The sequence below is a fragment of the Caloenas nicobarica genome, chromosome 18 (genome assembly GCF_036013445.1).
Source record: "Caloenas nicobarica isolate bCalNic1 chromosome 18, bCalNic1.hap1, whole genome shotgun sequence".
Taxonomy (NCBI): domain Eukaryota; kingdom Metazoa; phylum Chordata; class Aves; order Columbiformes; family Columbidae; genus Caloenas; species Caloenas nicobarica.
The window spans coordinates 12,448,695-12,469,205 of record NC_088262.1 but is presented as its reverse complement, the minus strand read 5'-3'; the positions used below and the strand labels follow the sequence as shown (position 1 = coordinate 12,469,205).

General features: G+C 45.2%; 1 protein-coding gene across 1 annotated transcript; it reads right to left on the bottom strand.

Annotated features, from left to right (window-relative positions):
- Window positions 1-1,323: 1,323 nt before the first annotated feature.
- Window positions 1,324-19,947, bottom strand: CFAP52 (cilia and flagella associated protein 52). Its single transcript, XM_065647867.1, has 14 exons — window positions 19,870-19,947; window positions 18,997-19,196; window positions 18,125-18,261; window positions 17,471-17,599; window positions 16,365-16,464; window positions 15,455-15,571; window positions 8,887-8,987; window positions 7,769-7,939; window positions 6,054-6,202; window positions 5,248-5,393; window positions 3,381-3,532; window positions 2,653-2,755; window positions 2,375-2,486; window positions 1,324-1,591 (listed from the first exon to the last, which is right to left on the bottom strand). The coding sequence occupies exons 1-14, from the start codon at window positions 19,934-19,936 to the stop codon at window positions 1,416-1,418; spliced, it is 1,860 nt and encodes a 619-aa protein (XP_065503939.1). The 5' UTR covers window positions 19,937-19,947; the 3' UTR covers window positions 1,324-1,415.
- Between the last annotated feature and the right edge of the window lie 564 nt (window positions 19,948-20,511).

Here is a 20,511-nt window from a genome sequence, read left to right as displayed (position 1 = left end):
CAGCCTTCACAGGCTCCTCTGCTGCTTTCACTCTCCTGGCACAAGCACAAACGTTTTGTCTGTCCCACATTCCAGTGGTTCGCTCCTGCCTTCCAAACCACAGCCAGCGCTGCTGCAGAGCTTGTAAAACCTGCTGGAGCGTTTATCGCTGCACAGCATCAAGTCTTGACTCCAAAGGAAAAGAGAATGGAATGACTTGATTCCTTTGCTCAAGACCCCATTAAGAAGAGCAGAGATATTTTCATCAGAAGGAATATGACTTGCTTAGTGTTTGATGGACAACATATGTGCAGATACCGTTCGAGCCAATCCAAAAGGATCCACCTCTATTGTGCTATGAGTAGTAAATATTTTTAGTGGCATATAAGGAATAAAAACCAATCATACCTTTAAATTGCCACCCCCCTGTTGTCTATCAGAACAGCTAATACTATCAAGACAGGTATGACCCTGTCTAGCTGACATTGCCTTTAAATCATCATCTTAGTTAACTAAAATGTCTGTAAGCCTCAACATTAAGGAATGCCACATTTTGCTACCATTTTAATTTATGACAGAATTCTCACAGGCCTTCAATGCCTGCAAATGAAATATTTACTTCACTTGCATCACTTCACAGGCTGGCTGCCTACACTGATCTTTAAACAAACAGTATCTTGAGAGTGGTTTAATAGTAGATACAATACTGGGTACTCATTCTCAGACAAAATATGTATTTCATGCCAATCTGGAGCCTGTTTGAAAAATTATGCCAATGACTAGGAGTTTGAGTGTGTCTAGCTGGAAACATCTGGGCATTTTCAGAAACGACTGGACTCTCACTCTTGAAAACCAGGCTCCTGAAGAGAGTTTTAAATTGGACACTGCAAATGAAGCAGCCCTGACATCCCTGTATTCCTTTGAGAACACTGAGTTAAAAGTTTGACTCACAAGAGCTTCCCAGTTAAACGCCTGAGTTGGAGCTGAGAGCTTTTTCCTTAATCAGGACCAGACAAATTAAAATGAACACAGCAGACTGAATTTAAACAACAAGTTATTCATTAAATAAGGGACAGAAGAGGGTAGAGAAGAGAGAGACCACGTGAAAGCAAGAGAGAGCCCACAAATGAGTAGATGTACAAGTGAGACAATGCTGACACTTGCAGGAAAGGTGGCAGTTAACAATGCAAAGTGTTACAACTGCCAAGATGATTATCAGAAGTGATGAATCCAAACCAAACAGCAAATTCTTAGCTCCCCTGAAAAAAATCTGAGCTAGAAAGGGTATCTAAGGATCTGGTAAATGCATACCAGAGAGTATAAATATACTGTTTACTCTAATAGAACAAATGATTTAAAACAAACTCAGTGGTAAGAAAAAAGCATTTCCAGGACTGGCTGGGGAAGCAGCAGCCCAGCAGCTCCGGCACCAGCTGTCAGCCCAAGCTGGGGTATTTCCAGATGAGGATGGCACCGTCCGCGCTCACGCTCACGATGTACTTGTTCGCGGGGCAGATCTTGAGGCGGGTGATGTTGCCGCTGTGGCCCACTCCGACGTGAGTCACCGCACCCTCGTTATAGTCCCACAGCTTCACCAGATGGTCGTCACCACCTGTGTTGGGCACAGAGGAAGAACAAATGATTACACTGAGCTCTGCTGCTTTTTCTTCCCAGCTCCCAGGCAGGGGAACACTTCGGTGTTCCTAGGAAGGGTGGGATATGTTTTCTCGGGCATTATGGCAAAAACTGCTTCTTTTCTACTGGGGTCAGTGTCCAGCGGAAGGGTCAGGACCTTCACCAGCAGATCCCAGTGAGCTATGGCAGCAACTGGTACCAGTAATCTGGAGCGCGTTCCAAAGAGAGGTTAATCTAAAAGAACTGGCACTGACATCAAATCCGTGGATTTTAACTACAGCTGCCCTACACGATCCCACGGCTGGTCTCTGGTGGTGCCAGGCTCCCAGCAGAGATGTCACCAGGGTGAGGAATGTGTGAGCCTGAGGCTGGATGGAGCCTGGAGTCATCCTCACCACAATCCAACAGAGACTGCCAGGCTTCTGGAGTGGGGCCCCTGAACAAATTATTCAAGTGCACAGTGAACACCGCTGAGCTAAATGAGGAGCAGGGCAAGAAGAAACCCTGTATCCTTCCCTTGGAGACACCTGAACCTTGCCTTCACCTTTCAATTACATCTCGCAAGACTGAACAATACTATCTTCCAAGTCTGAACTACAGCCTGAACCACAGTATTTTTCTTCAGTGATTCATGTTATTTTCCCCTTTAGCTGACCCCTTTTTTCAGTTTTTTCACACTTTACTGAGATCCTTGGTTCACTGCCTTGCTTTTCCTGGTGTTAATATGACCTCCTTTCTCCAGCTCCATCCACTCACTCACCTGTGACAAAGTACGCTCCGTCCAATGTGATGTCCATCCCGTTGATGGAACTCGACAGAGAGCCTTGCACTTCTCTGATTGCGGAGCCGTCAAACACTTCCCAGTACACAATCTAGAGAGCAGAGCAGAGAGGGGAGCTCAGCTGTGCATGAACAGCACACGGATTTCAGCACCGCCCTGGAACACAACCCTCTGTGCAGGTACAGGAGTTTCATCCCGTAACAAGCGCCAGACTTCGTGTTTTGGACTGCAAACAGAGTTCCTGCAGCTTTGCTCACCTTTCTGTCTGTTCCACTGGTGATTATCTGGTACTCTCCGGGATGGTAACACACGCATTTGAACAATGTGTTGTCTAGGATCATTTGTTTTCTTACATAACGCCTGCAAAACACCCCCAAAATGAGACAGAGCAACAGGGTCAAAAAACCAAACTTTGACTGCCCGGAATATCTCTGCCTGTGCTGTACATCAGATCTCTCCACTTGGATATTTTCAGGTATTGGTCTGAGTTCAGGGTTCCATGAAGCCTATCAGGTTATCAGTTCTGCTTCCATCACAGCTTCCCTGTAGGACTCTTGATCTGCTGTCATATGAAATGAAATTTTTTAATCCAGAATGCTTTCTAGGTGCTACTCACTATGCAAAGATGTCCTTGTCCTTACCCCAGCGCAGAAAGTCTGCAGATCCACAATAGCTCGACAAGAGTCACAAAGTTCTGGAAAACAGAGCTAGTGGGAAACTTCGGAAATCACCTGCTCCACCTTGGCCAAGCAGGATCCCATACAAGAAAACAACTTGAGACAAATGTTTGTCTAAACTTTTCTGAAAAGTTTCTGGAATTGGAGGTTCTACATTCCCCGACTTGATTGTTCTTTGTAGTAATTTTTATTTCTTAATGCTCTTTTTCGCCTCCTCCTCGCTATGTGGTGTCCCAAATCAGGCACAGTGACCCTACAGATATTACCAGTACTTTAAGTGGCTTTGCAATACTTATATGTTGTCTTACACAAGATCCCAGATGATGCACGTTCCATCCAGACTGGCTGTGACACCCTCTTTGTCATTCTTATTAATCTTGATGCAGGACACGGCACCTCTGTGCTCCTTCAGAACTTCCCTCAGTTTCTGGGTTTTCTCACCAATATTCCAGATCCTCACCTGAAAATCAGCAACAAACATCTGCTCTGGTACCAGCTGGTCCTGACTGAGCTCAGGAGGAGCTTTCCTGAACTCTGCGTTTCTCTTCCAACACATACAGCAACTCGGTCCCAACTGTCTCCGTTTTCCTGTGGGTTATTCGTGCAGCTGACCTGTAAAGCTGAACTGAGTTCTCCAGAGTGTAATCCACTTGGTTCAGGAATTCGTGACCATCAACCCCAGACCTTGTTTTTGCCAAGTTCCCGCTCTCCCATGCTTCATTTTATACATCTCTTGATCAGGAAAAACCACCCAGTCCATTATCTATTGCAAGTGGTGCTTTAAAGATCAAAGCACAAAGCTTCTGCAATGGAATATAAAAAAGCAACCTGCTATTTGTCCTACATATAATGCCAGTAAGTAAATACAAAACAGCTCTTTAAATCTTTGATGTGAAATACGTGCCTGAAAGCACCTCTTTTCCCTGTGGTGGTAACAGCAAAAATCTTCCTGCTTTGAGGACTTAATCCTTCACACCTTGCATGTCCTGTCGCACTAGTGCCAAACATTGCAATGTCTATTCACCTTCACATTCCACTAAGGTCAAATCCTAGTGAAAATTTAGACATTTAGACACCGGCATCAAAGGCAGAGAGAGCTGACCTTCCACGTTTTCAAGGCTGATGCCGAGTTCCCAAAGGGATCTGGATGTCCAGTTCCCACTTGCTAAAAGCTCAGAGCATCCAGATCCCTTCAGCAACCCTGGAAGTCACAGCTTTCTGGGAATTGATTTTGACAGAACCATTAGCATTTCAGAATACCTTTTTTGTGTTTCGAACGAATACTGCAAGTGCACCCCTGCAGTTCTCCTTTCTGCTTAACCAACCTTTAGCTTTAATTCTGTCTCAGCTGTCTTTTTAATTCAGAGATCAACTAACTAGAGGCTGGGCCCTTCTGTGTGTGTTGATACGGAATCTAGATCCTTGTCTTTGCATCCTCTGGCACTAACCATCCAGGGTACTTAACTGCTCTTTTATTAGTGAAGGGTTGAAGTCGCTTATCATCCCTGATGTCTTTGTGCAGTGAGAAAAGGCAGCGCTGCCCTTATTGCTCTACAGCAGATAGTGTGGCCAGAAGAAAATTAATTGAACTGCACAGGTATGATGCCTACAACACGTTTTCTGATTTTTACTGTTTCCATAATTGTATTAGGAATTGAGTTATTATTAGAGCCTTTTATTAACACCATCACCTAAACTAGATAGTACCATCCCAGAAAATTAGGAAGTTACCCCACAGACACTATGGCGACATAAAGTGAACTTTGTGCCACTAAATGAACTCATACAGGTCAATTTGGACAGGACTAGGACGTCCAAAGCAATGACAGAAAGAAAATCTGTGCTAGAGCACAGTTACACAGAGGCTTGCAAACAATGGCTAATGCAGATAAGCCAAATACAGAGGAGAGACAAATGAACAAAAAGGATTAAGAGCATATTCTGCATTAGAAGGATTTCCAAAACTACCATGCCGGAAGAAATTGGGGCATTGTTTTACATTATGCCCTCTGAGAGCAAGAGATTTGCATATCTCAAAAGCTAATATTTTTGAACTCAGTCCTTTGCTCAAGTGGAAGCTAAGAATAGCTCCCGTTCTGACTAAGCAGTTCCAGACAATTCGCAGGCCCTGTGATGAGAGTGTGAAGCTGCTCCATGTTTTTAAGCAAAAATTACCTGACCTTCACCTCCACCGCTAATGATCTGTTTGCAGTCGCTGGTTGCAGCAATTGCCGTCACTCCGAAGTTATGGGCGTTGTTAATCTCGTACATTGGCTCTCCAGTAGCTGGCACGAAGGCGCGGATTTTCCCATCATTCCAAGCTGATGAACAGAAAGAAACAGACTACCCAGGCGCACAGACTTCCCTCATGCTACTGTCGCTCTTTCCTTTCCAAACGAACCCGTTTTTTTAATTAAGTTCCCGCATAAGGCCCACACTGTTAGCTCACCAGCATACACATGAAAACCACTGTACTGTAGATAGCCTGCAGAGCTACGGTCCCAAACAAACTATCGAAATTTAATTCCTTTTTGATTCTGGCTATGGACAAAGTGGTTTGGCAACCATGGGGAGGCTGCATGGCTGCTCTAGGACTGCAGCAGCTCCTGTGTCAGCAGCTTGCACACGGCGATGGGCAGCAGCTTTATGCAAAAGGTGCTCTACATACATCACAGGTGAAGCTGTTGCATATAACAGGGTTAATATTTTAGAATTAGGTAATTTAAATAAGACCGAACTGCATTCCCGATTGCTGGAATTCACTAATCCAAAGCAAGGTCTCCAACCCTTGCCTTCCACCCTCACCGTAACTGCAGCACCAGGATGCCGGGGCTGCCAGCAAAGTCCATTGGACCAGCTGCAAGCAAAGAGGCCTTTGGGTCATGCCATGAACTCAATTTAAACCCTTTCCCAACCTAATCCTCTCTTCATTTTAACATACTGATGTTTATTAGCAACCACGGGTCTGGACTGACCGTTACCTGAAATGATGACCATGCCGTCCCTCGTGACCTCGACCGCATGGCAGGTGACATTGGGGACGGTGATTCGCAGCTGCTCCCTGTGTTCTGGGGTGTACCACACTCGAATGTCATTTGTGGAGCAGGTAACGAACAGGTCCGAAAATCCCCTGGAGAATTCAGAGAGGAGAGGTAACAAGGAGGGGCACACAGAAACGCTCCTTGCTTTGTCACATCTCAAATCGTCCTTCAAAGCTCGGCTTTTCTAACCTGCAACTGGGATCTGCCCCACAGGGATCACCATGGTTAAGACAAAGGCATTTTTTGTAGGATCACCTTTCTCACCTGAAATTCCCCTGGTTTGGTTTCTCTTGAAAGATTCATTTTAAGGAACAGTTAAAGTGAAACTAAAAGAACTCTTTCTGCTGAAGTTGTGACATTTATTTCCCATATTCAATCCCTAAACAATTTCATGTGTTATATATAATAGACACAAAAGTAGGTGTAAAAGTGCTGCCTGCCCAGATTTAACATCAGGGACTAACAGCACCCTCACATTGTAAAGATGTCATTTTTTATCTTGCTTACTGGATGATTCCTATTCAACAGTGCTGAAGGCAATAGAAATGATGGCAAAAGTAATATACTTGTTATACGTTTGAATAAAAAAAGGCCTGCAGCATTTCAAAAGCAATGGGACGCAGTGCTTTGAAATAAGCTCTAAACCACACATCCTAGGGATACGACAGAAAGTGAAATCTAGAAAGGTACCACGAGCTTTTGTTCAACATCACCATCAATGCCCAGAAAGATGAACCAGGACAGAGAAAACTGGCACAACAAAAGTGTGGCCTCTTTCAAGCCCAGCTTGCATGGGTGCTTTATCAAGCAGGATAACCATCAGCAAGTGAAGTATTCTGAAATAAGCCAGAACAGGGAAATTAAGCCCATATTTCCCAATCAGCAATATGTTTTGTTCAAGAGCAGGTAACAGATAGGAAGTTTAAACATCTATGCAGGGATGTAGTCCTTACAATCATCGCTAATACCTGTAACACAGGTATGTCAATCAGGGGTATTAGCATCAGAATACCCTAAAGCTCCAACTGATTTTCTCATTAAATGAGAAGGATGTGGATTTTCGAGGCTGGTGGCAGGCAGGGAGGAGGGCTTCCTGCACCGTGCACTTCACTGTACCTTGGTGAGATTTGATTCTTTGTGCTGTGTCAAGAAGCGATGCAATAAAAATACGCCAAAAAGAAAAACCTTCATTGGGATCAAAATCCCATTTTCTATCTGGAGAGATGATCCATTGTGGGGTTTTTAAAAAAAAAAAAAAAATAAAGTGTAATGATCCTACTACACAGGAAGGGAACATTTGCTGTCTGTTCACAAGACAAATGCAGAGCAACCCTGGGAGAAAAGGGGGAGGCTGCCGTCACTGCCAGTACCCAAACATCAATAGTTCTAGTCTTTTATTTAGAACTCTTTCTGTAGATCAGTGATTTTTCCAGTTTTCCAACTGAACTGCTGCCTTCTGCTTTTAAGCAGCTGCTCACCATCACCCCGGCATTTTTTGGGTAGGTGACAGCATGACCTGTATCAATCATCCTGTACAGATGTTAACAGGCTCTGGGTTCCTGCTGGTAAAAGCTGCGTACACAGGCACCCTGACCTCAGCGGCAGCTCCTCAAACTTCTTCACCAGCCAAATACATCCCAGACCGCTACACTCACTCAGGAAAAACAATGTCGTTGATGGCTTCGGTGTGACAGACGGCGACCAACTCCTCTTTAAATGTAGCGTAGTCACTTCGATAAATCTGGCACTTATTCGTCCCTATAAAGAACTGGTCGTCCCGACCTCTACATGTCAGGGAAGTGACACCACCTTCAACTCGAATTCTCCTGTGGAGAGAAAGCAGAGGTTTGGCCTGACATTGACCTCGAGGCACTTTCATCTTCCAGCTTCTATAGAATTTGACTTTCGCTGTTTCCTCAAAAAGCTCCGTACTAGGCTGTGATATCAATATGCAAGAGCATGGTCAGGACTAACATTTCATTCCTAGTCACATTTACTACTTCATATGATCTTGCCTGTCCCACCTGCTGCTCTGCCAGGGCTTGCACAGGCAGCGCTTTGGAGACTTTATTTTCTGGAACAGGGCCTAAGGTAACAACACCTTTGTTGATATTCTTGCTCAAGTGCACTTAAATATCCCATATTCAAGGATATTTCCAGACAGTTTAGACCTTCTGAGAATAGTTTCAATTGTACAAAGCTAAGCTTGCAGAACTGTACACTTAAATTGGATATTCAAACAATGCCAAATGAATAGGTGTGAGCCCAATTTTCAAATCACATATGGGGAAATGATGCCTGCAGCTTTCTATTTTGTATGCACAAAAAGGCCTTGCAAATACTCCAGCACTTCCAGACAGGGGCCCATAAAATTAGGAGAGCCCTCCTTTACAATCCCATGTCCTCCAACAAACCCGTTTTTAGATGGCAACTACTCTTTCTCAGCTGGCGTAAATAAGCATAATTCTACTGACTTTGACAAATCTATCTTGCTTTGCCTCAATTCAGGATCTGACTCCTGCTGCTCCAAAGGAAACAACAGTCATTTACAAGGAAGGATCTGTAGGGCACTTCCGTGCAAATGCATGCAGTAATTTTCAGTTTGCTTCAACTTCATTATGCTGGAACCATACTGTGTATTTTGTTTGCAGGACTGAAAAACTGAGATTTATTTGGATTATGCCTTTATGTAGAAATGATTGGTTCTTGTACCGTGACCCTTTTGGGGGAATTGTCACCTCTCCCCTCCTGATTCTCCCATCTACAAACTCACTTCATTACTTTGAAGTTTGAGCCTTTACAGAGAGCTACAGTCCCTTCTCCGGTGCCGACTATTAAATCTCCTGTCTTCAGCAAAAGCAAAGCTGTGACTCCCTACGAGAAAACAGGATTAAAACACAATTGGATGGGAGCAGAGACTCTTTTCTGCTGCAGCCACACACAACGGAGTCTCTACCGTGCTCCCGACAGCAGTGCTTATCTCACTCAAATATGGCTTTATAAGTATTTTTTCACTGACCTAGGCTAAAGAGTGTCTCTCTAGAGGGAGAAGGGAGAAAAGAGTTATTAATTGCAGGTATATATGAACTAATACAGTATGAGGAGCAAGCAAACAGCATTATCTTGGATCCTTCAGTGCAGCTGGGACCACGTACAGAGCCTGACTTCATCCCAGCAAGCGATACCCACATCGTGTACCGGCACCTGCACTTCTCCTTCCATGTGTTCTTCATCTATCAGCCATGAAAACAACAGAGGATAAAACTCAGCTTAAATGGTCTTTCCTACAGCTCTTTTTAGGATGATCCTCTGCGTCTCAGGCCTCTGTCTGAAAGATGCAATCCCATCTCCCACCTATTAGTAATAAAACATGTGTCACAGAAAAGCTTTGGAAATGAGTCAGCCCATCATCAACATGGGCTTCTGCTACTTACTGAGAAGAGTAGATCAATGGGAGGTCAGCCATTAGAAAAAGGAGAAATGCTTTTCAGTAGATAAAGTACCAGACTACAGTAAAAAAAAATGCACAACAAAATCAACAAAAAAACCCAAATAAATGAAAACAGTCCTCAGCCTTGCCACAAAATTCCAAGTCTAAGAAAAGTCAGTCTCTGCTTCAGTTCTGCTACCTGTGAAGTAATATTACTGTTCCCTGTACAACAGATTAATTCTTGAAAATCACTGAGAGACTCTAAGATAGGCTGCAAGAGGAGTGAAATGACTTCTACGGGGTTAAATCCTGATATTCTAACTTGGAAAAATATCCCTACTAGCTTGGGGGAACTTACGCATGAGTGAAACGGAAAGGATAAAAAAAAATTAAATAAAGGAGCTTTATGCCATCAAAACTGGAACTGAAAACTAAGTTCCTGTCCCAGAGGCACTTGCAGAACCTGTGGCCGGCAGCTGTTCCAGCCGGACAGACCAGTGGGGAGCAGCTCAGGGACTGGGCAGGAGTTGTTGAATTGACATTGTAAGTCACAATCCAGACTCCAGCAACATTTGCCACTCCCCAGGTTAATAAGCAGTATTGCCAACCATTGTGATCCTACCAGCAGTTTCGCAATGTTCAGATTTTTTTTCCTTGAAGCCCAAGCCATTATGTGAAAACAACAATTTCTGTTTGGTGGTGGTTCTTCTGGGAAAAAAAATCCCCAGCTCTAGCATTTAGTGTTGTGAAAGCACGAAGAAGTCAATTCTCAAAGAGTAACCCAAGAGGCAACTCAGAATAATTCTGCGTTCATTCCTCAGGAAGAAATCACCGTTGCGGGCTTGCCTTGTGATTGCTGAACAAATACAGATGTCAGTGCTTTATGATTGAAAGTTTGACATCTAAGCAGCACCACCCAGCCTTCCTGTGCTTTTCAAGCATTAATCTGGCCTAACCCCCAGAAATTTTCAGGATTTAACACTTTCAGAGTGTTTAAAAAAATGAAAGACAGAAAGTGTTGTTCTTCTGTGTGGAAAGGACTGAGGATCTAAGGAAGGAGAGAGAAGAAGTGAAGAAAGAAGAGAAAACAAAATGGACATTTGAGCTATTTAGACCCAGAAAGGACGTTGCAAAAGCCACAGACAAGGTCTGATGAATTTGGAAAAATTACTTCAGTTCAATTATCCAACCAAATAGAAGCAATTGGTTGTTTTTAAAGGCTTGTTTATACCTTTTGAAGGAAAAAAACCAAAATCACCGTAAGCGTAACTGTGCATTCCAGCACTGGCAATCCAGGCAGCCTTGCACCTACCTACGCATCGGCTTAAAGACTATTTAACTTGAGGATCAAATAAATATGGACTGCAGAAAAAAAACCTGAAAAATATTCTCCCGATCTGTAATTTATTAGCACTGGATTTCTTCGTTTGTCTGGCTCCAGCAGCGGCACATCCGCAGCCTCCTGTAACATCAGCCTGATCGCTGTGACAAACACAACCTCCGGAGAGGATTTTCTGCCGTATTCTCACAACGGCGGCAGGCAGGGCGCCAGGTTTCATGCAAATATTCTTAGCAAACACACAAGAACAAAGGGATTCTTTTTAATTAGAAAGATGATCCACCAGCAGAACGGTTTCTGAGCAATGCTTTTGAAAACTCCCTACGAGGTGCTTGCAGCGTTTGGCGAGTCCCCCGTTGTCACGGGCCCATCACCTGGCTGTTGATCTCCTGGTCTGCGGTTTTTCCTGTGAAATCCTTCCACCTCAGATGCCCTTTGAGTTTAGCGTTATGGCAGGTGGCGGCATTAGAAATCCAACCTATGACTACGTAGTTTATCTGATTACAGCTCCTTTCTGATAAATTAAAGCTTTTGCGGTGCTGCCAAGACTGCTTTGATTTTTCCAAGGCATGCTCTTCAGTTCTTCAATTTGAGAGGGAAGCAGGTATTATTAAGATAGGAAAAAAAAAAAAAAAAAAGCTTAGAACAGCCAGGATTCATTGCCAGGCTCTCAAAATCATCGGAGTTTGACTTCGACCTTAATTTGACAATTGTGCTTCTTTCTTGTCCAGCCTATTCTTTGAATTACCAGGAGTAAACAGCTTTATAAGCTTTAAAAGCTGCACTTGTTATTCATAGAGTCAAGCAGTCCACGTTAATGATGTGATGAATACTCTATTTTATATCCTGCCAGTCCTCTTGTAGATGAAATGCAGAGTCTAACGTAGGAGGTTAAAAATATCACCATCCATTATTGACTTCTTACACAAAGAAACCAGTGCTTTGAAGTATGACTATAAATAAAAACACCATCAAAAATCCAGCCTGCCCGTTCCCTTCCCCGCAGGGATTCTTGCTCTTTGTCCCATTCGGATCTCTTGCAAAGTTCTTGAATGCTCTATGAACTCTTCCAGTGCATCTCCTTTAAATATTTATTTTTTTTAATAATGCAAATCACTCCAACTATTTCTGAAAATGCATTTGTAATTGTACATCCCTCTTCGCATTTGAACGGGTGTCTTATAGCTCCTCAAGCCTGCGGCAGGGATAAAAATTAATTTTGCTGTTTATTCCAGTATTTATACACATTAGAGAAAGGCACCTAAACTTAATTCCAGCTGGATGGAAAACAAGTTGCTTCATCATAACAAACTATTCTGCCACTCCTCTTCAAAACAGAAACAAAGAAATCTCCAGATCGTGTCTATACAATAAACACATTCTTATGTATCTAAAGGCAAAGTTCGTTTAAGGTTGACCCAACTTACTTTCAATAAACATCTCCTCCTCACCCAGCAGTATCTAAACTCTTCAAAGATATGCTCGTCGTGGGGTGGCTGTGGATTCCAGGTTTGGAGTTTCATGGTTTGCCACCGGACTGTAACTCCCCGGTGCAACTGGTGAACATGGTTTTCAGAGATTCGTTCACAAATACAGATAGAATTGCGATGCATGGCTCAAGAGGGGAGAAGTTTTGTTAAAAGTACTAATGCACGGTACATTTTCAAGAAAGATACACAAGATGTCTTGTGAAATGCACACAGCTCTGCAGGGGGGGGGAAATAAAAATCAACACTTGCAGGGTTAGCAATGTGATGTACTAAATTGTGTGGAAACAAGGATGCAAATAGTTTTGTTTTGATAAATGCTGTGGTTTTGACTTGAAAAAACATCTGCGAAATACCTCTTTTAGCATTGGAGGTTAGGCTAGAACTGGAAATTTCTGCCATTAAACATTAGATCCTACGTGTGTTCAGCTAGCACTTGTTGACAGTCTAGTGACAAGGTATTATTTGTGTGCAGAGATGTGCAGTGGGTGGGTGGAAAGGGAATCACAGCACGGAGCTGGGAAAGAGAGCTGGAAAGTATGAGAGTGGATCTGTGGCGGAGGCACTGACAGTAGCTGGAGAGAAAAACGTACCAGCACCTTCTCAGCGACTGCAACAATACGGGTTTGCCCTGGTGAATTCCCCATGTCGGGCATAAGGGAACTGCATTGGGAAGAGCGAGGGAAGAGAGCGAGAGGAGAAGGGGTGACGGGGCTGAGCGCGTGTCTGACCGAAAAGCCTGTCTGTGACCAGAAATGCCTGTTTTAAGCAGGAGGGTAAAGGAGACTGAGAGGAGTACTCGCTATTTCCATCCAGTGTGAATGTCTCCTTTTCTCTCCCAGCTCCCCAAATGACCAGTGCCATATCGTAAGAAGCTGCCACCACTTTACACTAATAAAACAAAGTTTAAGCCAGACTGGCGCCTACCAGCTCAGGTCTCATCCACAAGGCTGGCAGGCGGCTGTGATGAGATCCACTTCTGGATCTTCCCTTCTCCTCAACATTTTGTCAGCCTCTTGCAAAATCAAGGGTCCTGTTTTCCTTCAGCTTTTCACTCTCAGAAGCAATGCCAGCTGAAGCTCATGATGCTCCAAAGGTCTCTGCCACAAACGGCGGTTCCTGTGGATTTGCCTTACGATAAAACCCCTCACAGTACGGACTGGACTGTGGTCTGGCTTTGAGCCTTGGCTTTTTCTTTTGAACCCCCAAATTGCACAGCATCCTGCTTGTGACCCTGTCTGGTCGCTTCTTTAGCAGTGGTCTCAGAAGTGTATTTTTGGTGAAGTTTTGTTTCAAGTGCATTTGGCACCTTTCCCTCAGCCCTGAGGACAAGGGAGTTCAGGACCGTGGGTGGCTTCAACCAGGGGCTCTGTGCACATGCTGCGAGATGGAGGACTCCAAGCACGCAGGCATTGAAAGGGAAGGTGACAGTCATCAAGACCTTGCCATAAGAGACAGCACGGATCAGCCACGGGTCCTGCGCGGATGCAAAGCCCTGCAGGGTGACAGCCGGACAAGGAGCTCAACCGTGGCCAGTGCGGGTGTCCCCACACGAGGACACGCCTTCAGCGAACTTACCATTGCCATCGGAAAACAAAATACATTCAGTCTTGGCATTTAAGATGTACACAGAAATAAACTACTTGCATTCCTACAGCATAAGTGGGAAAAACAAGTAATAACTTCTCCACCCTTCTGGAACAGATAAACATTGAACTATATTTCAAAGGATTCAGTGGGTCCAAGTTATCCCAGAGATATGGGATTTGTAATGCAATAAATATTTCATCTGGAATGGGCACATGTAAGAACCTGTGTGGGTACAAGCAAAGTTCAGGAGGTTGAGAGAAACAAGTCCAGAGTAGCTTTTTCTTTGGGATTGACTGCTCAATTGTTCTTACAGCCCCTGTTGGTCTTGTGTCTGCTCTCAGAGCAGACCTGCTGCCCTGCAGGACAGCGTCCCCACGGCATCCCCAGCAGCACAGCCGGCATCCCGCTGCAGCGCTGCCCCTGCTGCTCACTGGTTTTCATGTTGCTAACGGAATTGCAAAATACATTCGAACTTATGCAAGGTATAAACCAAGAAGCTACAGGAAGCCTTTTATAGCAACAAATAAAGAGAAATCAAGAACAAGTGTACTAGCTGGTGCCGATTGTTTTATCATTACAGCTCCCTGCATGCAGAATTCTTGTACAACAAAAGGCCAAAAGCTCCTTATTCAGGAGATAAACTCTTGTCTGAGGATACTCATACCCATGAGTCCCAATTAGAGACAAAAAAAGCTAAGTTAAAAAAACCTTGGGGTTATGAAGTCAAGAACTCAGAAGTTAAAAAGCAATAGAATCAACGTACCCTGCGCAACCTCGTTTAGTCCAAATTGTGCATATGCATTATGATAAACTCTTGAATTATATTATTTATACTACCTTTTTCAGTAAGATCTCTGCCTCATCAGTGGCAGAATCAGAACTTCAAAAAGACAAAGCGAAGTGGGGAGAATGGTATGGGGAACAAACACAATAATCTAGGGGGTTGGGTTTTTTTAAGAGCAGTTGTAGTGTTTTGAAGTTTTGCCAAAACCTTCTTCCTGTGGAAAACAGCTGTCTTGCAAAATTTCAGCCCAGACAATTTAACAAATTTGTAAGATCTGAATATAGGACCTTACAGCAGTCAGTGTGGGAAAGCCTCTCAAATAAGTGCTTCTACCAGTCTTCCCAGGAATGTCCTCTGCCTCGCTCCAGCTCGTATCTTCTTAAAAAAAAGCAAAAAAGTCAGGAACTACTCCATTTTTATTGCTGCTTTTCACTTTTTATGATGTTTACCAGATTAATTGTACAAGAGAGTTTGTGGGATGACACACGAGATTCATGTAAAACCCAAATTCTGAGCCAAATGAAGCTCAACAAGCCAGGACAATGGTCTCAGACTTCAGGACCAAGACTGAGATACAAGGAACTAACAGCACAGGAAAAGGGTTAGTCTGAGAATCCACTTTGTAATGGTTCTCCCGCAGGTTGCTCTACTTTCAGCCACTAACAAAGAGCAGGAGAAGGACAAAATTCGAGTCACAGAGCTGCTACTCACCATGCTAAACTTCTTCTTCTGGGGTCCACAGGCAGTCATCAGCTTGTTGCTTGTGTTCACTTTCAGGACATCACCACTTGTTGTGCCAAGATAAAAATAATTATCATCATCTGTCATCTATAAGAAAGGATTAAAAAAAAAAAAAAGAGATCATAGTCTGGATACTGAGACGCGTGTCCCAAGCCTAGCACTGGGCTGCATCAACAGTTTTATTTCAGTGTGTTGCCAAGATTTCACCTGGGGGAATCCAGCCAATGCTTTTGTTCCATCACACTTACACTGCTGAACGTGAGACATTTTCTAACCAAATCTAGATAATATTTTGAAGCATAAAAATATGGGTGCTAGAGCCCGTGACTGTAATATGTGCTGCTTCTCTTCAAGAGCATCCAGAACACTCTTTCCCAGAGGCCGTGGGAGATCATCTGCCATGGCCAATGCCGAGGAACTTCACTGCCATCACATACTTGGAACCAGCATTTCTAGCGTTATTATAGAAATGTGTGGTTTTTCTCTAGTCTGTTGTTGTGGTTGAGACGGACAAACGACATAGACCAAGTTCTTCCAGGATAAAAGTAGTAGATGCCATTTATTGCCACAAGTGCATTTTCATACAGTTTTACCAATTCATGTGTCTCTTCACTATTGGTTACAAGTTACAGCAGTAACATCCCATTGGCTAATTTTGCTATCATCAATGTTACTCTTCTACTCCCTTCTCTCTCACGGGTGCACCTTAATGTCTCCGGATACTCCTTTACTCCCATCTTTCTCACGGGTAGGCCTTAATATCTCCAAGGCTAATTTCTGTTCCCATACTCTCCATCAGGGAATCCACGGACCCACCATAGTCCCCCACAATCTGTACAGAGTTTCTTAGTTTAGCAAAGTCATATTGGCTGAAACGTACCTTAACACACATGCTAACTCTTTTCAGTTGCCCCGTGTGGCATTCAGATGGATGGATTTTCTTAGTTGTTGTATTCAGTTCCCATATTCGAATGGTGAAACTGTAAGAATGAACATAGTGGGATCAAATCCATATATGCAGAAACCTACCACTTTTTTCAGTCCTACAAGAAGTAAAAAGCCTTCACAAGGCTCCATTATTCTGATATTTTAATAAGGAGGAAAAGAACAATATCAGAGGCCAGAAGTCTCTTACGGTAACTTTTTCCAGGTAAATCAAAAATCTTAAAGGTTCAGCAAAAACATATGTGAGGATTACAGACGATTATGTGTTATAACAACCTTGACACTTCATTTCCCAAAGAGACACGTGCTGGGAAATCATAGCTCCTAAAACAGGAACTGAACGGTACGGGACACTTTCAACTATTTTCTAGTGCAATTTAATTGACGACGTCAGAGACGATATACAGAGAGTCACCCTTACATTTAACAAAGTGTTAAAATTGCAAAGACAAGCACTCATAAGTGCAAGTGCAGCCAAGAGCATTCAAAGCCTTCCCCGATTTAAAAGGAGGTGCAGGCCCTCAACAAGTTTAAGTGTCAGGCTAGATACATGGGGGCTGCCGCAAATCCTTGCAAAATGTGACATTTTGTACAAACTTTTGTTACAAGGCAGTGACCAACTGTACATCACATCTGGTGAGGACAGGAGATGATCCAACAACCGGCAAGATATCATTGTTTCGACATTAATTAACCATTGTCCAGAGGCACTCATTGACTGCTTTTCTTGTGTAAACACTGGCAACTAAATATTTTAAACACTGCACAGGGAATGCTGAGTACAAAATCCTGCTATCAGGAACAGAAGTGACGCATGTGAGTCCCTGTGTGCTGCTCTGAAAACATATTGTTACATGTAGAACAAGCAGAAATGCCTTAAAGGGATAAGTGACGGATATTCATGAGTCCATTCAGAGTAAAAAGAAAAAACACAAGCACAAAGTTGCTTAAGTTTCCTTGTAGTTAAATAAAGACCCTTTGTAAAAGGAAACAGGGCCAGGGGTTCTTTCGCTCTTTTCGTTCATCTCAGTAAAACCTTACTTTCCAGCAGTAACAAACACCTCGTCGCGGCAGCTGGAGCACATGACGACGTTGCAATTGCCAGCGCTGCGCAGCGAGGCCGGGCTCCCGCACACGGCCTCTCTCCTACTGACATCCCACACCACCACCCTGCAGGAGGAGAACAGGCTTCAAATAGCTTTGCTTTTTGACATCACTTGAAAGTAAATTACTAAAAAACAAAAGCAAGACAAAACCTATTGTCCTGCAGTCTGTTCCTACCAGGGTACACAACAGAAGTAACTTTGTAGAGATTCTATCCAAGAAAAACTTTATCACAAAAGTGTGGAATTGCAGTTTACATCCCCTGCTCCTGAAGCAAGGGTACATGTATTTGTCAGATTCCTTCTGTGGAGCATGACTCAAATCATACAGAACCACAGAACAGTTTGGGTTGCAGGGCCCTCCCCAGCTCCCCCAGTGCCCCCCCTGCCATGAGCAGGGACATCTGCACCAGCTCAGGTTGCTCAGAGCCCCGTCCAGCCTGGCCTGGGATGTCTCCAGGGATGGTTCAGCCACCACCTCTCTGGCCAACCTGGGACAGGCTCTCACCACCCTCACTGGAAAAATTTCTCAGGCTGCTCATAGAATCTGATTCTTGTCAAAAATCTTGGGCCAAGAAGCGGAAATCCTTACCTGCCGTCATCCTGGCCTCCCAGTGACACAAGATAAACGCTTCTGGGAGAGAACGACAGTCCCTCGATTTTGCCCTCGTGCAGTGAGAGCCGAGCAAGTAACTCCTTCTTCGGGAAATCCCAGAGGATGATGTCTGCCTGCGGGGCAAAGCAGAAGGGGTGGATGCCGGAGCATTAGATGTAACACGCAGGATCACGGAGAACAACGTTCTCTGGCAGGAATGTTGTCAGAAGGAGCCCAGACCAAGCTTTGATGCAGCCCTGGGCACCACTGACACAAACATGCTTCAGATTAGGTGCTGTAAGAAGCATTATTCCAGTTTAGTACTTGAGTAGCTCTACTTCATTTCAGAATCAAAATTTACCCTGAGACACTGAGTATTTGACTTAGATTTTAAAATACTGAAAACACTGAAACTCGATTCCTTCCAAGTGTCTCAGGGTCTTTCAAATAGGCAAAAAATAAAACGTAAAGAACTTCAGAGGTCTAAAAATGCAAGTAGGTACCTGTCAAGGGCTTTTGAAAGCCCTAAGCAGCTCTGGAACTCAGGTCTCACTTTAAATATAACAGCATTTATTAATTAATGTCTAATGAGATTTAGGCTGCCACAGGCCCACAACACTTTGGATAAAAAGGACCGGAACTAAGAAATCCCTCAATCCTAGGCAGACTGCTTAATGTTTTACAAAAGCATAAAGGCACATCCAGCAATGGAGTAACTATAATTTCCCATTCCCTTCAACATCCTCCCATTGGAGATATTTGTTTTCCAACAAAAGAAAAAAAATAAACGAAAGGTGTTCCCACCACGGGCAAGCCAACTCCGATTTCTTTGGTCAATATTACGCGGTTAAAATGAGAGCATTATCCACCTTGAATCCCATGTAGGTGACTTGTCCTGAAGCAACGTACATCCCATCCCTGGACAGGACAACGCAGGACACGTTATTGGTGTGGCCATGCAAGAAACTCTGTTTCTTAGTGTCTAGGTGTTGAATCACCACCGTACATCCCAGGGGGTAGAGAATGTGCTCCTTGTCAGGGTGGCAGACGAGGCCACAGGGTACGCGGCCTGCAAGAGAAAGGTGTGAAAGATCCGCTGGCTGTGAACAGTTCGGGCGGCTGCAGAAATCACTGGCTCCCCAAGGTTTACCTCACAAAGAGGGGGGGAAAAAAAAAAAAGAGCTTTCCAGTTTTCCAGTTCTCCCCAAAGCTGCTCAGCAGAACAACCCCGTGTAAAACACCAGGGTCACCCTGATGAGTTTTGGACCGCACTGTGGTTCCCGCGGCTGCGGGCGGATTTACACGGCGCAGAGGCCCGAGCCCTTCAGCACAGCGGGCTCTGCAGGACACCGGCCGATCCGGCCCTGGCTGCCATGACCTCCTCAACACAGCTGCAAAGCCACAAATTTCCCCAGAAGGCGGGCGGCTGGAGAAGCCTTGCTGCCCAGCCCCATCCCGAATGTTTACAACAGTGTTTTGTGCAACCTGAGTTGGTTTCCTTTGGAAATTAAACTCTTCTCATTCTAGTAAGCTGGGTAGTTGGGAAAAAAGAAGTCCTGCCATCCAGTCAAACTTTTCCTGTTCTTAACTTTGCATCGGTCTCTGGCAGCGCTGCCCCCGCGAGCCGGGCGCGGGGCGGGGGCGAGGGCGGCGGGAGGGCCCCGGAGCCGCCTGCTCCGCCCGGTGCCCGCACGCAGCCCGCGCCCCACAGCCGCCCCCAGCCGCCCCCCGCCCCGCGGTACCGTTGAAGCCGACGGCCCCCTGCAGCTCCAGCTCGCCCAGCGCCCCGTCCCCCTTGGCCGCCGCCATCGCCGCTGGTAACGGACGCGCCTCCAGCGCAACGGCGCCTGCGCCCCGGCCCTGCCGCGCCCCGGCCGGCAGGGGGCGCTGTGGGGCGCCCCGGCCCCGCGCGCCGGTCCCTGCGCGTGCCCGCGGGAGCGCGCGCGGCGGACGGGCCGCGCTGCGCGCGGGGGCGGCGCCGGGGCCGCGCGGGGGCGGCGGGACACGGGCGAACGGTCTCTGCACAGCCCGTCACGCCTCCCCCGTGCTTCCCCTGCACGGCTTCAGGGCTTTTTTCGTTCTCCAAGAATTTTGAACTTTATTCAGCAATGGAATGAAGTATGAAAATAAAGGACTGCAGCGTCCCTTCCAGCAACAGCAAAGGCTCCTCAGATCACGGGCAGCGGATGCACCGGTGTCCGGTGTGACGTGCGGCTCTGATGGCCGGTAGCGCAGGACCGTGTGTGCACAGAACCACACAGAATCATTTTGGTTGGAAAAGCCCCTCAAGATCATCGAGTCCAACCGTTCCCCCAGCCCTGGCACTGCCCCATGTCCTGAGAACCTCATGTCCGTCTGTCCAGCCCCTCCAGGGATGGTGACTC